This window comes from Bos indicus, chromosome 10, assembly GCF_029378745.1.
Source record: "Bos indicus isolate NIAB-ARS_2022 breed Sahiwal x Tharparkar chromosome 10, NIAB-ARS_B.indTharparkar_mat_pri_1.0, whole genome shotgun sequence".
Classification (NCBI taxonomy): Eukaryota; Metazoa; Chordata; class Mammalia; order Artiodactyla; family Bovidae; genus Bos; species Bos indicus.
In genome coordinates, this window is record NC_091769.1 from 55,541,552 (window position 1) to 55,558,139 (window position 16,588).

At 35.9% G+C, this 16,588-nt stretch overlaps 1 protein-coding gene and 1 long non-coding RNA gene across 3 annotated transcripts in view; one reads left to right on the forward strand and one right to left on the reverse strand.

Moving 5' to 3' along the window:
- The window catches only part of LOC139185264 (uncharacterized), a 126,911-nt gene extending 115,708 nt beyond the window's left edge, over window positions 1-11,203 (forward strand). The window contains exon 3 of the long non-coding RNA XR_011568868.1: window positions 10,773-11,203. This is a non-coding gene — a long non-coding RNA (uncharacterized lncRNA). The remainder of the gene's footprint in view (window positions 1-10,772) is intronic.
- Window positions 1-16,588, reverse strand: part of UNC13C (unc-13 homolog C) — a 723,080-nt gene that overhangs the window by 95,625 nt on the left and 610,867 nt on the right. For both annotated transcript variants that reach the window (XM_019968805.2, XM_070797523.1), the window contains one exon: window positions 14,118-14,195. In XM_019968805.2, the coding sequence (XP_019824364.2) occupies window positions 14,118-14,195 (78 nt within the window). The remainder of the gene's footprint in view (window positions 1-14,117; window positions 14,196-16,588) is intronic.

Here is a 16,588-nt window from a genome sequence, read left to right on the forward strand (position 1 = left end):
TTATCCTCTTGCTCCAGTGTGTTTCTCTATAGGTGATAGGCCTAACTTTTCTTCCTAGATGCCAATTTTTAACTCAGAGTTCAAGATTTAAGTTTCTCATTTTATTTTATATATATATTTTTAAGTTTTTATTTTGTGTGGGGGGAGGGTAAAATTATTAAATCAAGATGACATATTATGTTTATTCTTACAATGTAAAAGCCAAATTCTTTTTATCTGATTTCAGTTCTAAAATAATATTAATCAATATTAGAAAATAACTTACACTATAAGTAAACACAAACAAATAAAACACCAAACTGTTAATGTGGCAGAATTTTTTATAATTACAGTGATGGATGAACACAAACTTTACCAGCATTTTAGAAAATTTTATCCTTTGTTAATTATATTTTTGCAAGCTAGTTGTCAAAATAGGATGACATATATCAGATGTATTGTATCTAGCGGATAGAAATTCATATAAAGGGAAACCTAGAATATTCTCTGAAATTTAAACCAATCTTCATTTGAGTCTTCAGAAATTCAGTTTCGTATCATTAGTACCTATAGTTCTTGCTCAAGTTGGTCTATTATTGAAGAGAGGGGCTTAGGATAAAGACAACCTTGGGGAGTAGAGCAAATGAAAGAAAGAAGGACTTACTACAAATAAGAGAACCTAAGAACACCAAATACATGTATGACACAAATCAATTTAAACTCCTGGAAGCTAACCCAGCATCAAAAATTGTCCCTAATAGAATACACGATCATAAATCCTACAATCCTCCAAGAAACTTTTCTAAAACTAAGAAACTATTAGGAAAAAGTATTATCTATACACCTCACCAGCTGCATTGCTCTATGATATACTGACATGACTAAAAACAGAACAGAAACCAAAAATCCCATTTAACATCTGACACTTTACTGGTTATATCAAACCAATTCTTAATGTCAATTTTCACTCAAATCTAGGTGATTTTAGCATTAGTTAGTTTCTGCCCCTTTATCAGAGTCAGTGCTGTTCTTCTGGTCTATATCATTTTCTGCTGCTGTCATTAGAGATTATCCGCATGTGCATGAGCAAGCTTAACACATATAGATTTCTCTAGAAGTTGGAAACTTACAATAACCCTAAGCCTCATACTTTGAGAGTTACATTGAGCTATAACCAGTAGCAAGGCAGTAATTCATAAAAAAATAGATATTGCCTATTTTTATCTCTGATATTGATATGCATTTAAACACAATTAGTGTAATAAACTGTATCTCCCAACCCTTAACCAAGAAAACATATGTGGATTGTTCACCTCAATCCTAGGAACCAGGAAAGCTGATTATTTTTTTGAATCACATGTTTTTGCTATTATCCTAATATCAGTTTTAACCCAACTTCACTTGGATAAAAATGTTCATGAACAGAAAATGAGAGAAGACCTCCCAAAGAATTTTCTCCAGGTCCCCCACTCCTTGGTAAATCTTGCTGAGGGGATAGGTGGTTGTTCTGCCCTTCCCCACAAAACTGCCACCTCCAACAGCATGGTTTTCTTCAGGAAATTGGGCTGCTTCTTATTTAAAGTGTATATTTTGTTCCCAAATTAGTTTGATATACACATTGAGTTACCTTATTCACCTGTTAATATAATGACTTTAAAGTCATACAAAAATGGTTAAATAGCTCCGTTGGGTGAAATTATCCTATTTTCCTATGAATCATTTTAGTCTATTTTAGGTATTTTGGGAATGGAAATTTCCTATCAAATAATTGGTTATTACTTGAAAATCTGAAACTGTCAAACTATAGCAATTTAAACACTGGCTGACAGTTTTCATTTCCTGAGAGAAGCATGAGTTTTTAAGTGGGTGAAGTCAGAATGCCTCTGTCATATAAACAGGAAAAAAAAGAAAAGGTTTGGTTTTAGTTAAGTATTTTGATGTTTATTTAAAGCACACCAATAAACCTCTAACTACAAACAGTAATTATGAGGCCAATATGTAAATTGAAGATCTCTTGTAATAATAGTGGGCATAAATATCATACTCATCCTAATTATAAAACAATCTTTTTGGCCAGCAAATTTATCGGTTCTTGAGTTTTTCTGCATTTGTTTGAGTCCAAATTGAGAAAATTTTCCTTACTCCTACAAACTCTCTAAATTTTATAAGAAATAATTTCTTATATTTATTAATTGATTATATATTGATTATTTATTGCCTAAATTCCCAATAGCACATTTTACAAATTACTGGCCACTTTGGAAAGATAAAAAGCAACCTAATTTTTTTTTTTAATAAATGTTTAAAACTTAACCTAGTTCCTTAAGGAATGTGAAATCAAAAATAATTTGCACATTCCTATATTGTCATTTATAATTATTAAAATAAAAAAGAGAAACAAAAAATTTCAAGCATTCAAAAGCCACAATTAAAAAATTTTTAAATAAGAAACTGTATTAGCAGGTGTACATGAACACCTTGGCTGGCAACAAAATAAAGTAAAATATTAAGTGACTCCATGTAAAGAGGAACATACTCCATGAAAATTTAAGAATACTGGGTCAAAATCTGAATTTATAGTACAGCTTTCACAACAGATTTTATCCACACTTTGAAAAGTTGGGGAATTCAAAAATTTAGGCCGGATAAAGGGTGGTTTTAAAGGTCTGATTATAAAATATTAAAAAAAAATAAAGGTCTGATTGAACCATGGTCATGCTTACATTGTATTTGAGTTTTCATACCACTGAGATAATTTATAGCATTGAGCTGTGGTGATATTAATGAATTCTCTGGAAGAGATAGCTAGTAGGCAAGGTATCTTTGAAGTTCTTTGTCCTCAAGGCTCACTTCCACTTTTCTTTAAAAGACAATTTACTTATCACCTTCTTTTGCAAATCTGACCCCATGTGTCACTAACACCGGGCAGTTAGTGACTTTCATTTGTGCACTAATTGTGTTCTGCATTATCACTGTCTACAGGACAGTCTCCTTAACTGTTCTATAAATCTCTCTCTTCCACTAAACTCTACCTGACTTAACTTTCTCTCCTGGGTATCTGTCCCTGGAAGCCTAAGAATACATTGGCCTTTATTTTTACAGTATCAAAGAGTCTGGTCATTAGTCTTGTGGGTGTCACATCCTCTTCAAGATTTTTTTGCAGAAAAATCCTTCAGTAAATGCAAACTTCACTACTACTTGGGCAGCAAGTAGCATGAAAAAATGCTTTCAAAGGTAATTGTGATATGCAGAGTGCTCCTTCTTCTTACATTGATGCTTTGCACTGACTTATTAACAGAATAGTTTTGCATTTGAAATCTTTCATTCCTTAGCAACCACATGTTCTAGAGCTACCAAGTTAGTCCTAAATTTAAGTGTTTGAGTCATTGCCAGACCATGCCAGATTATATCCTGATATTTTCTTGGTTCCAAAAATATGATTACCATATCCCCACTAGAGTTTCTTTCCCCAGCATAAATTCTTTCCCTAAGGGACCTAACAGTATGTTAGGTATGTTATTTCAGCCTCTTGTAACAATGATTGCTAAACCAACCATTAACTTCTTACTAATATCAATAACCTCAGAGATTCAGATGACACCACCCTTATGGCAGAAAGTGAAGAGGAACTAAAAGGCCTGTTGATGAAAGTGAAAGTGGAGAGTGAAAAAGTTGGCTTAAAACTCAACATTCAGAAAACTAAAATCATGGTATCTGGTCCCATTACTTCATGGGAAATAGATGGGGAAACAGTAGAAACAGTGTCAGACTTTATTTTTTTGGGCCCCAAAATCACTGAAGATGGTGATTGCAGCCATGAAATTAAAAGATGCTTACTCCTTGGAAGGAAAGTTATGACCAACCTAGATAGCAGATTCAAAAGCAGAGACATTACTTTGCCAACAAAGGTCTGTCTAGTCAAGGCTATGGTTTTTCCTGTGGTCATGTATGGATGTGAGAGTTGGACTGTGAAGAAGGCTGAGTGCCGAAGAATTGATGCTTTTGAACTGTGGTGTTGGAGAAGACTCTTGAGAGTCCCTTGGACTGCAAGGAGATCCAACCAGTCCATTCTAAAGGAGATCAGTCCTGGGTGTTCATTGGAAGGACTGATGCTAAAGCTGAAACTCCAATACTTTGGCCACCTCATGCGAAGAGTTGACTCATTGGAAAAGACTCTGATGCTGGGAGGGATTGGGGGCAGGAGGAGAAGGGGACGACAGAGGACGAGATGGCTGGATGGCATCACCGACTCGATGGACATGAGTTTGAGTGAACTCTGGGAGTTGGTGATGGACAGGGAGGCCTGGCATGCTGTGATTCATGGGGTTGCAAAGAGTCAGACATGACTGAGCGACTGAACTAATACTGAAAGATACAACTAGTGTGTTGGAAAGGGTCTTTAGTGGAAATTTTATTCCTTTCCCACAGTGTTTATTACTATGTCATTTCCTTTCTCTTTTCTATAAGCTGCTAAACTGCCCTTTCTCATGTTCAGCTCGTCAGCATTAGGGTTCTATTATTTGCTCATTGAAAGAAATGTAGATTAGGAAGGTCCCCTGGCCCTTATCTTTACAGTGTTCAAAATCTGGTCATTAGTCTTGTGGGTGTCACACCCTTGTCAGTATTTTTTTGCAGAAAATCCTTCAGTAAATGCGAACTTCACCACTATTTCTATAAAAAAAGGAAATGTAGAATGTTATTCAACTTGAGTTTCTTTTTTTTTTTTTGCATTTTGTTTCCATCAAATATCCTGGTCTATCTTCAGTTCTTCCATTATTATTTTGATTACTCCAATGTATAAATCATACTTAAATAACATTTATATTAACATAAAATGTAAACAAATTTTAGAAGAAAAGCCCAACTTATTTATAAGTACTTTTTCATTGACATCTAGCTAGTATCTTTTTCTTTTCTTGATCTTCAAACTGTACAACATAAGTGTAAAATTAATTCTCTTTTTATCTCTTAAATATTTATTAATCCTTTATAGTGTGGTTTTGGCTCTGGATACTCCACTGAAATATTCACAAATCACCAATGATCTCTTAATTGCTAAGACCAGTGACTTTATTTATCCTACTCAGACTACGTTCACACTGCTGTTTACTCTCTCTTTCAACCTCTTTATTCCCTTGCTTCTCCAGAGACTACCTTCTAGATTTCCTATTTTTCTGTCTATTTGTCTATCTCTTTGGTTGACTTCTCTTCTTCTATATATTCATTATATATTAATGTCTTCAATTTTTCCTTCCTAGTCCTCTTTTTTCCACTCTATAGTCCCTTCTTGAGCCATCACATTTATGCCTATGGTTTCAACTCCCATCTCTATGCTAATGATCTCCAAACCATCACCAACATCTGTAACAGGATGCCTGAGCATATTCTCTCCTATTAACCTTTTCCACTTTGATGACTTCAAGCTCAACCTATCAAAAAGAGAACTTGTTACCTGCCCAACCTTAGTTTCTCTCTCTTCTTATTGCCTCTGATTTGATTGATAGCATGCAATCGTTTAAGGCAGAATTTTGAGAGCCATCTTTGACTCTTCTCTCCTTTTTTCCTTCCATATTTACTTGAATATCAAATATGACTGATAACATTTATGAAATGTTTTCTCCACCTGTCCTATTCTCTTCATTTTCTGATGCAGAATTTTTCTCATCTGAGCTATGTTGCAATCATCTCCAGGTTGTGTTTGCTGTTTTCTCACTTCTATTCAATCCTCCTAACTATTCCTAGAGTTGTTTTAATAAAGCCAAAATCTGATCATGGCACCTGCTGACCCCTCTACTGACCTTCAACCAGGCAAGTGCTTCAAGGATTTCTTATAGCCTTATCTGCACTCTTACTATTTCTTTTATTTTGAAAATATCACTTTTCTCCAGTCCTTCTACTTGACCAGAATTTATCCATTCTAAAGTACCTAAGTCAACTGAAAATAGCTGGTTGAGAAAGCAGTGAAAATTCCCTAGTGAATTCGGCAGGAAATTACTCTCCTTGAAATGCTCTAAATCACTTTCTAGACCTATAGCATTCGGCATGGATACTATGGTATGTTGTAAGAAATAAGGAACACATGGTTCTCTCCATTACAAAAAAAAATGCCCTAGATCTACCAATGCAACTCTGTGTTTACTTTCTTCTTTTATTCCTCATATGAGAGAACCTCCCCAAGAACTTATAAGATTGTTTTCAGAAATAGACTATGACATTTTTGTGCCATTCAGATGTGAATGAAGTGTTATGCTAGAGGTACCAATTATATAAATTCATGCTCCTAACCTCTTGCTTTCAAAAAGTGGCAGAACATCAGTAGCTGTCTCACATCCTAATTAAGGAGAATATGCAGTAAAACCAACTGTCATTTTGTTTCAAACCAACTAAATATCTTTGAGATATGTTAAGTTAGGTTCTTCAGACTAGACAACTGAAGGGAAAAAATGCCTCATCTTGTATAGTTCATTCAATATAGTTTTGAGTTAGTGAATGTATGGCAAATTGTTATTTTTTTCTATTTCTATTTCTCTGAACTTTTAAAAAATACCTTCAAGCCTTATATGAGAGACATGACATTCTTTTCTTTAAAACTTTTTTTTTTTTCCTTTTCACCTACGATACATACATTAACCTTATACTCTATGGATTGCTAACAAGGTTCTTTTCCTTATAATTACAGATTGTTAGACTAGAATGAACCTCAGAAATCCTATAGTCCAGTTATTTCCTTCTTATGGATGGGAATAATCAAGGTCTAGATAATGTGTCATTCACTTGACACATTTGGAGGCCACAGGAGGATGAAAAAGCGATCTAAGAAACTATATTCTTTTAAGAAATTCTCTGACTGTGGTCATTAAAAAGACAAAGAAGCACAATAACTTGACTGGGAAGGAATATGGGGCTTATTAGCTCTACCTATTGGCTGACTATGAATTAGGACAGAGTAGGGATGTCAGGAATAGAAGAAATGAGACACAAACTTTATGTTCAGATTTTTTTTCTGTAAAAATTGTTTGCCCTGTCTCACTCCGTCTTTGCCTTTCAGTTGTTCACATTATTGAATCTCGCCACGGTTCAGCAGTGTGAATAGAGTCTGTTCAATCAACTGAACTGACGACCTGTCAGAGTCAGCAGAATGCCTTCAGTGAGCCATCTGCATGAGGTGCCTGACGGCCACTCTGCCAAGTAGAAGAGGGACAATTGGCTGGATTAGAGAAGTAAAGTTTTACTAAGTTTCTGCATTGATTTATGGCTCGTTAATGCAGTCGTAAGCAATTGCAAGGGACCCACAATAAGACAATACAATAGGTCTATTATAGAAAATGGCAGTTAAAGTAAAACTCTGTTTCTCTCCCTTCTGGCTATGGCTTGCATTCTCTCCCCTGAAGTTTTCTTAAAGTGCAGAGGAAGTTTAGTTAAGATGCTCAGTAGCATGGGGGTGACCCCGTGCTGTCTGGAGAATGAGCTGGGAAATGAGGTCAACAAGAAGAAACTGCTTGGGTCTGAATTTTATTTTGACATGGATCTGCCACCCAGAAGCCTCTCAGCCTCCAAGAGAGCACCTTTCCTTAATATTGCCAGCTTAGCAGTTAGCTGAACTTTATGTAGTAGGAGTGCTAGAATCAATCATATTTATCAAATCGCCTCGATGTGATTTGCCCTTTTGGCCCTCATTATTCTCTTAGTTTTCTATTAATTCCAATTTATTAACTCTAATTGCAGAGTGGTTAGGAGGAGAAAGAAACCAGGTAGCATCTTCAGGCTGCCAAAATAAAGGGCCAGCGCTTAAAATTCAAGTTTTCCATTCTTGAAGCTAGAAATATCTGCTTACTTTTACGGAATTCAGCCAAATACATCTCACCTTTGAGTTTTATTTACACAATAATAAGCCACTTTGAGTTGATTCTTTGAATTATTGTGGGATAAGATGTAACAATTACAACTCTCCTTTGAAACACGTATTTGCAAGTTTAGAAATGGGGGTTCCCCTAATAAACCTTATTTTTTTAATTGTGCTGACTTCCCTAATAAATTCAAAGTTTTCTGAGGGTGGGGGTCTACATTTTATTAATTATTGTACCTCTGTAGTCTAGTAAAAATATACAGCTCATAATAGGTGTTCAGCAAATCAATAATTTGATGAATGAATTAATGAAGGAGTACATTCTTCTTCATGTTTAGCACGCTCTTATCTCTCTTTTTCTTGAGGCAGTCAGCCCAAGGGTAAGAGGTACTTAAAGTGGTTCAGGCAGAAGAGGAGGCATTTGTCTTCTAAGAATCCCTTTGCCTGAGCCCAACAGGGAGCTCTGCTCTGACTGTTGTTTTACAAGGACTCACTCCTCCTTAAGATCCTTGACAGCAAGAGCAGTTATTTAAATATCTATATTTCCTCTCTCAACTCTTGTCATCCTACAGAAAATAGACACCAGTAGACACTTTAATTACATGGGAAGAACTTGGCAAATTTGCTTTAGGAAATAGTTTGGAACTAACAGGAAGACATAATATGACCAGTTAAAATTGACTACTTTATTATCTAATGACATCTAGTACCTACTTTGATAATTTTATTTTCTAATTTATTTTGTACTTCTGGAAAAGAGAAATCATGGATGGCTTCTCATTTAACATATTAACTAGAGAGTTATATCTGTTTACATTGAGAAAAGGTGAGACAAGATCAGAAACCTGAACATAAAGTTTTTAGGCTTTTTACAACTATAACACCTCCTTTAATAAAATTATATATAAAATGTAAGCATAGAAGTCCAGAGTTTTAAAAATGCTGGATATTTGTATAAGACTGCAAGTTAGTCACCTGTATTTTGAGATTATTATATTATTTAATCCAAATACTTCCCTGTCTATTGCATGCTGTCTCAAGATCTGTTCAAATACACCGAGTCCAGTGTGTTCTCAAAATTCAAAATATTTTAAGTAGGTGGGTTAGGAGACAGGCACAGATAAGGCATAAGGGTATTCTCAGCCATTACCTAAGTATCTGGTAGCTATCCTAAAAGCAAACAGTATTAATTCTTACAATGTGGTCTCCTAACCAGTACCATCAGCATCACATGGGAATCTGTTAGAAATACAAGTCATGTGGCCCAACTCCAGATCTACTGAGTTGAATAGTCTAGGATGGAATTCAGCAATGTGTGTTATAATTAGCTCTCTGGGCATTTCTCATACCTGTTAGTTCAAAGACTACTGGCACGAAGTATTATTTCCCTTAAAGAAGTGGTCTTCAACCCCTGTAGCCCAGAAAGTATGAAATAACTTTGCTAATTGAAATAGAACAGAAGTCAGTTTCTATCCTCTCTGATCAGAGGTTGCTTAGCTGAAGGCTGCCTCTGTATGGCTAGTAAGTTTTACAATGAATTTCAATCAGCTACATGTGTTCACTTTTAGACAGATTCAGTTTCTAATTGACACATCAAATTCATCATTAAAAAATGAAGAGAAGTATAGTTTGCATCTCTGCCACAAAAGATAATTAAGTTGCTCATTATAATATGTACATTTTTAGGATAGGTGGATTATGTCTCTGATTCCCAGCCCTGTTCAGGAAAGTTTAAACAAGGTAAGATGAGTCAAGAGATTTAATCCTTCTGAGACATATCAATAACAATAATGTTGCTGTAACACCTACTTGGTCTGCTCTGTGGTCAGCAAAATGAGAGAATTTAGCTAAGTAAATATCTGCCCTCCATTTCTCCTAAATGTATTAATAATTGGCTAACTTCTAGAATTTGAAGTATGGTTAATAGGATAGCAGGCCTATGAATAATTATAGATTCTACTATTCAAGATTATTTTATCATCACAATATTGTGAAGGAGTAATGAACCCTCTGCTTACACAGCATGGTCATAATTCTTCTAAACCAATTACCAAAATGCAAGTTAATAACCAATATCTCATAACTTTCTGGAAGGAAATTAAATTTGGGATTATCTGATTTTCTTTTTCATGTACTTGTGCAAATTAGATTGCAGATCAAGCAACTACAACTAAGTCCCTTCTGTAGACTGTAGCAATATGTTTTTATGAAAAATTGAATATAGGACTAAGTATTTATTTGCAGTTGATATATACTCATGACAAAATTAAGCTATTAAAATGAATATACAAAAATATATCTCTTTTATTTTTGAGCTATTTGAACTATTATAGAAAGAAAGCCCCAGAAAGATAAAACCACTGTTAATGACTACATGAAAATTATTACCTGGCATTCTGATGATTGTTTTGCTGTTAGTGTTACACAGGGACAAGTAATACCATACGGGAATTGTGGTGTAAATGATTTAACTTCTAGCTCAAATCAGTCCCTACCACAGTTTGGTTATTTATCTGTTTTACTATAGTGATTCATAAAAGTGTATAAACTTAAGTGTATGCACTTAAAAAAAAGACTCTGGGCCTCATTCCTAAAGGATATGTTTGCTTCATAGTTTATGTGAATTTTAAAATTCCTGTTTTCTAGAGTAATCAGAGAGTCATCAAGCCAAAACACGCTCTCTTAATTTGTAAGCAGACTATAAGAGAAGAAATTTAGTATTTGTTCTTCTCTTTTGATTCTTTTTTCTAAATAGGGCATTGAAAAAGAATGTGCCTACAGGACCCACAGGCTACTGTAGGACTGCTCAAGTGGCTGTATTTGGAGTTAGTGTCAACAGCATGACCCCCAAGCCTGTCACAGCATTAGGCAATGTTTCCATCTTGGATTCCACACATAGAGTGAATTTAAAAAAAAAAAAAGTTTTAAACATTCTTTCTTTTTCCAGGGGGAAAAGAGATTGACCCTGCAAAGAAAGAGCAACTGTCCCAACAGTGGTTGGGTCAAAGCAACGGAGAGCTACAGCATCATGCAACCAGGCCTGCTAGTGGCTGGCACTTTACAGACGGTCCGAGAGGCCAGCCACGCTATTGTCAGAAGCCAACTAATGGACACAGGGCATCAAAAACTATTTTGAGCAAAATGCACAAGCGATCATTTGCTAATTAGTTTTCTGTAGCAAGAAGTGCACATCCTAGTACAGATGGTGGGGCACAGAGTAAGAAGAAACTCTTAGAAGAAGGATAAAATCTAGTTTAGAAAGTTTTCCTTAGCAAATAGTCGAGGTTTTATAACCAGTCCCCTGTGAGGAAACAACTGGGGATTGGCAATAGTACAAACACACTGTCTTATCATTAAAGGCCACAAAACATGCCTATATTAAGTGCTGTATATACTTTGCGTATCAAAAGGCAAATTTGTTTTTCTCAATAAAATCCTTTTTCATCTTTATGAAAGACTCAAGTTAAGGAACCATTTAAATATTGCCATATAGATAACTAGAATGAAAGGATTCTATTATATTGAGGTTCTGGAGGCTCACTGTAGCAATCAGCAACTCTAACATCATTCTGTGTTAAGATAGATACTTTCTGGGAGGCTGCCTGTTACACTCAGACCTGGGTTCAAGTCAAGCTTCTTCCTCACATTTCCTCAACCCCTACACAAAACTGGCATGGCCTGCCTACAGATTCTTCTTGGTAGCACAAGATGAAAATAGAAAAGAAAAACAGAAAAGAACTTCATAGAAAGGGAGACAGAAGAAACACAGAAAGAGGGTAAAGAGAGGGAGGAAAGGGAGAAAAAATATTTAAATTAGGAAAAGAAAGGAGCTAGGGTCAATGCTGTCCCTCTAACAGATTCCATTTTTAGGAGCTAGACATTCATTTAATTTGTTTAATTGATTTTCACTTGAAATTTTGCATGAGGAGTTTAACATTTGGCATTGCAAGAGTTATAAAGGGAGAAGGCACCCAGCTCCGCTCATCTTCCATCATTTTATCCAATACAGTTCTGTGATATAGTCACAGATCTGCAACTCAATTTATCACACGAAAACCTGTACCTTTCAAATGGGCAATTTTATCTGAAACAAGCAGTCAATTTTGGTTGGTGAACAAACCACCCCGCAGCTTTTTGGTTAGCAGGTGGCTTGGCCCACACAGCTTCCTTTAAATACAGGCATAATTTGTCTGGTTAACATTCAGCTCAGCAGTATCTCTCTCACAGAGTTCAACCACAAAATAGTAATGACATAGTAGCAGCATTAGGAGAAATTTCTGGAAATGTGGCATTTCAAATATAACTCTATCCTCAAATGATTTGTGGTCTTTAAAATTCACTAAAGCGAGAGAGAATTTCCCACAAAAAAATTAGTATTTTCTTCACTACTTTTCAAAACAGTAAGTGGACTTAAAGTCTGAATACAAAACATCACTAAATTAAAAAGGGAATCTCCAGCTATGAGCCCCAAGTGCTCACCTGATTCAGCAAAAGAATTTTAAAAATGAGATTGATGCCCTCAAACCAGGCAAAAACCATTACCACACTTTGGGGAATGAAGCCTTTTTTTATATAAACTAGACTGAGAAGGCAATGGCCATCCACTCCAGTACTGTTGCCTGGAAAATCCCATGGATGGAGGAGCCTGGTAGGCTGCAGTCTATGGGGTCGCTAAAAGTCGGACATGACTGAGCGACTTCCCTTTCACTTTTCACTTGCCTGCATTGGAGAAGGAAATGGCAACCCACTCCAGTGTTCTTGCCTGGAGAATCCCAGGGACGGGGGAGCCTGGTGGGCTGCCGTCTATGGGGTCGCACAGAGTCCGACACGACTGAAGTGACTTAGCTTAGCTTAGCTTAGACTGAGAGAGCAGTGGCAGCATAGCTCAGAAAAGTTCATTTTTGAAGTTTTGTACCTTCATCCATGTATCCTGGTGCTTCTTATTTGTAGAATGCTAAATAATAGTTCATTTCTCTAAAGACTGAGCCTCGGGAATAATGAAAAAGACTTTGGGGGTGAAAATGTATACATGTCTTTATGGGATTAAAACAAACATCATGTGTGAAGTCGGGGCAGTTGGATAAATTGGGAGATTGGGATGGACATATACACACTATTGATACTCTGTATAAAATAGATAACTAATGAGAGCCTACAATATCAAACAGAGAACTTCAGTCAGTGCTCTGTGGTGACCTAAATGGGAAGGAATTCCAAAAACGATGGTGTATATGTATAGGTGTAGCTGATCACTTTGCTGTATAGCACAAGCTAACACAACATCATAAAGCAACTCTACTCCAATTAAAAAAAAAAGCATCTTCAGCCTTATCAATTTAGAAATGAATGAGACCTTGGCTTTGAAATCAAACCTAGCTTTCCATACATCTCACACACTTACCACAATAATTAGGAACTGTGTAAATAAAACTGTAAACAAAAATATCCCCTCATCCTAGCCACCCTCGGGATTGATTTTCAGAGTAGGTGGTGGGAGAGTGACAGCTGCATGGCCTTCCCTTGCGGCACCGTCTCCAGTTCTCAAGCCCCCAGATGTTCATGTTGGTTTGTGAAATACAAGACTGTGGCAGCTCAAGGAGGCAGGTGCCCAGCTAATATTTCACAGTCTGCCTGATCCAAACAAGCAAGTGAGAACAAGTAGGAAGTGCAATGGTCTTTGGGTTTGGAGGGGAAACAGCCAGGTAAAGGGTAAGATGCTTACTATAACAAACCTCATAAAAGAATCTTTCTCCTTCCTTCTTCTGCTCATGGAATTGCAAGTCAGAGATGTTAGACAAAGACACAACACATTACAGACACAGTACACAGCACAGTTTTGGCAGAGATTTTTGAGATGCAAAAAATAAACCAGCGGTACATCAAAAACCACTAGTGCCACAAAGCACACCGCAGAAGAAAATCATATCAAGTTGACACTGCACAGAACAGTAAAAGGCATCTGCGATGGTGGGGCTTCACAGATCATTAGCATATACATAAATATATTTAATTGTGCACATATGACTAAATATATACATACACACACATACTACAAGAAGTTATTGACCCATCTTCCTTCTCCTACTCACACTTCTGATGTATTTACTGAATTATTGTATTGTGGATAATGATCACTTTAGCTGTTAATAGCCTTTTAGATTGTTAGCATGTCCTGTTCTGTAGTGAACCCATGTAAAAACTTGATTCTGTCACTTTTCGTAGCAAAGAAATATATGCTGCCAATGATCTCTAAGGAGATATTTAGCAACTGTAGGCATACAAAGGTACTCACCTCTTTTCCTCCCATGGATTCAAACACTTTTTCCAGCTGAACCCGCAATTGTTGAATGTTGTTCATCAATATACAGGGCTTTAAATAAAACAAACAAAACAAAAAATTCATTAAATTACTGAATGCATTGGCCTTCAATGTAATAATATACAGCTATCACCAAAATCCTATTCTATTTGGCAAATAGAACAATTATGCCACTTTAAGATTACACTTTTTAAACAGTTAATCATAGAAGAGGGAATATATAGCCACTTTGGGCAATGGAATTTAATACTGTACTTAGTAAACCATTGGAGACTTACTACTAGAATTGATTTACTCTTAGCAATGTGGCATTTTATACTTCAAAATTAACCAAATTCCAATTTTTTTTAAAGATTTACTTTAAGAAAAACAAATTAGTTTGAACTGTCCTGTTGTTTCATTGTTTCAAAAGCTAAAACATCTTCTAAGTTTCAAAAATGAAAACAAAAAACAAAAACCCTTTCCAAAACCTTGAATAAATTCTTACTATCGGTAAAGTCCACACTCTGGTATTGAAGGCCCTTAGTTATACAGCTCCAAACCATGTTTTTCTTCTCATCTCCCCCTACTATGTTATGAGGAACTCTCAGCTCCAAGAGGCTTATTCCCCACCAAACGCCTGTGCTTTCCGGGCTTGGTGGCTTGGCTTAGCTTGTGGGCCTGTCACTTGAACCTCTTCTCCTATTTGAGTCACTTCCATCATTCAGATTAGGGCCTTCATTTTCCCAGATTGTATCCTTTTGTCACTTGACATTTGTTTTATTTAACTTCACAACTGAGTTGCTTTTGACTGTCTTGCCAGCTGACCTTAAAAGCACTGTATGTACTGCTGTGTCTTTTTCTGCTTTCTCTTCCAGAATACTGTATAGAGCCTCACACATAATACATGCTTTAAAAATGTTCCTTGACTTCTTTTCAAGGAGGCAGAGATATAACAATAACATAAAGATGTAAAGCTTTGTGAAAGGGCTAGATGTGTCCTCAGAATAGTTGAAATTAATTTATAAGAGAATTCAGCATAATTATGGAATAACTTAACATTTGCTACATGCTGATTCGGAAGAACCAGCATATCAGGGGAAGAAACGAGTCAAAGAAATGAAAATGGATATGCCTTCCAAGGTGCTGGGAAATGAGCCAATAATGAATCAGAGAGAAACCTGCAAAGGACTTCCAGGACATCAGAGAGGTATTAGTGCTCATCAGTGGAAAGATTTTATCATTCTTTTAACCACATTACACACCTTTGAAGAACTTTCTACTTGACTCTTAAAGTGACCACATCCTAACTTGAACTTACAAAAACAATTTAGAACTTCTATTCTCTTAATTTCAGGCACTTAAATATTTTATTTTAATAACACAGATTTATCTCCTATAGATTCTGTTCAGTAAGCTGAATCACAGTATTCTACAAAGTGATTTGATTGTCAGTTGAAAGTCTCTGGCTCCAGGTCTAGTCCTTTCTGTAGCATATATGATCAGATTTTCAGGATTTCAGATTCTTGACCCAGTGTCAACAAACTGAATCAAAAGAGCTTTATCCACTAGGGGACGGGGTCATTGGGTTTTTTTTTTTTTTTTTTTTTCCTTTTTCATTGCAAAGGGGAAAGAATTAAGGAAGAGCACAGCTCTTAATAAGCAGCAGGAAGACTCCATGGGTAAAGGTTGTATCATCCTGCTTTCCATGGTTCTAAGTTATCTGGGTAGACTCTGATTGTTTGATATTAGCATTCAAGCTTATCTCTGTTTTTGATACACATAACAGGACTTTAGTTCTAGCTTTACACATTAAACCAACTCCAAGCCTTTTTAATGAAATAATTTCCAATGGAAAAGAGCTACCGAGAAGCAAAATGAACAAAGACACTTGGGCTCACTTGGCATAGATTGCTATTGATCTGAGTAAGGCTACATATAAAAAAAGAGATGCAGTTATCCAGAGGGAGATAAAAAGAAATATGAGACATTCCTCTTTGATTAAGCTTCCGCTGACCTTGACATGTTCAAATTTCAATTTAATTGAATCAATTTATCAAATCACTACTGAGAATTGAATTACACAACTCTACCTTAAACTTAATCAGGGAACAGCTTTTACTTACTTCTCTAGTAAATGAACAACAAATAAACAACTAAAATACCCACAGTAAAGGGAACATTAGCCTGATTTCACTAGTGGGTTGTATTTTTTAAGATCCCACCAAATCATGTTTCTGAGTAGAAAAAGATTTTTTTAATAAATCAAGTAATTCTGATTTAGATACTATTGCTTTGCTATAATGTGGAATGTGGAAGAATGGATTAAAAACTTGTGACCCATTCCAAATTTAAAATGTCACAGAAGAAAAAAAAAATTATTCTGTCACAGATATTTTGTTTAACTGTCATCTTTAATTCTGAGCCCCTGGGAAAGTAAATATCACGGTCATCTCTTAGGTGTC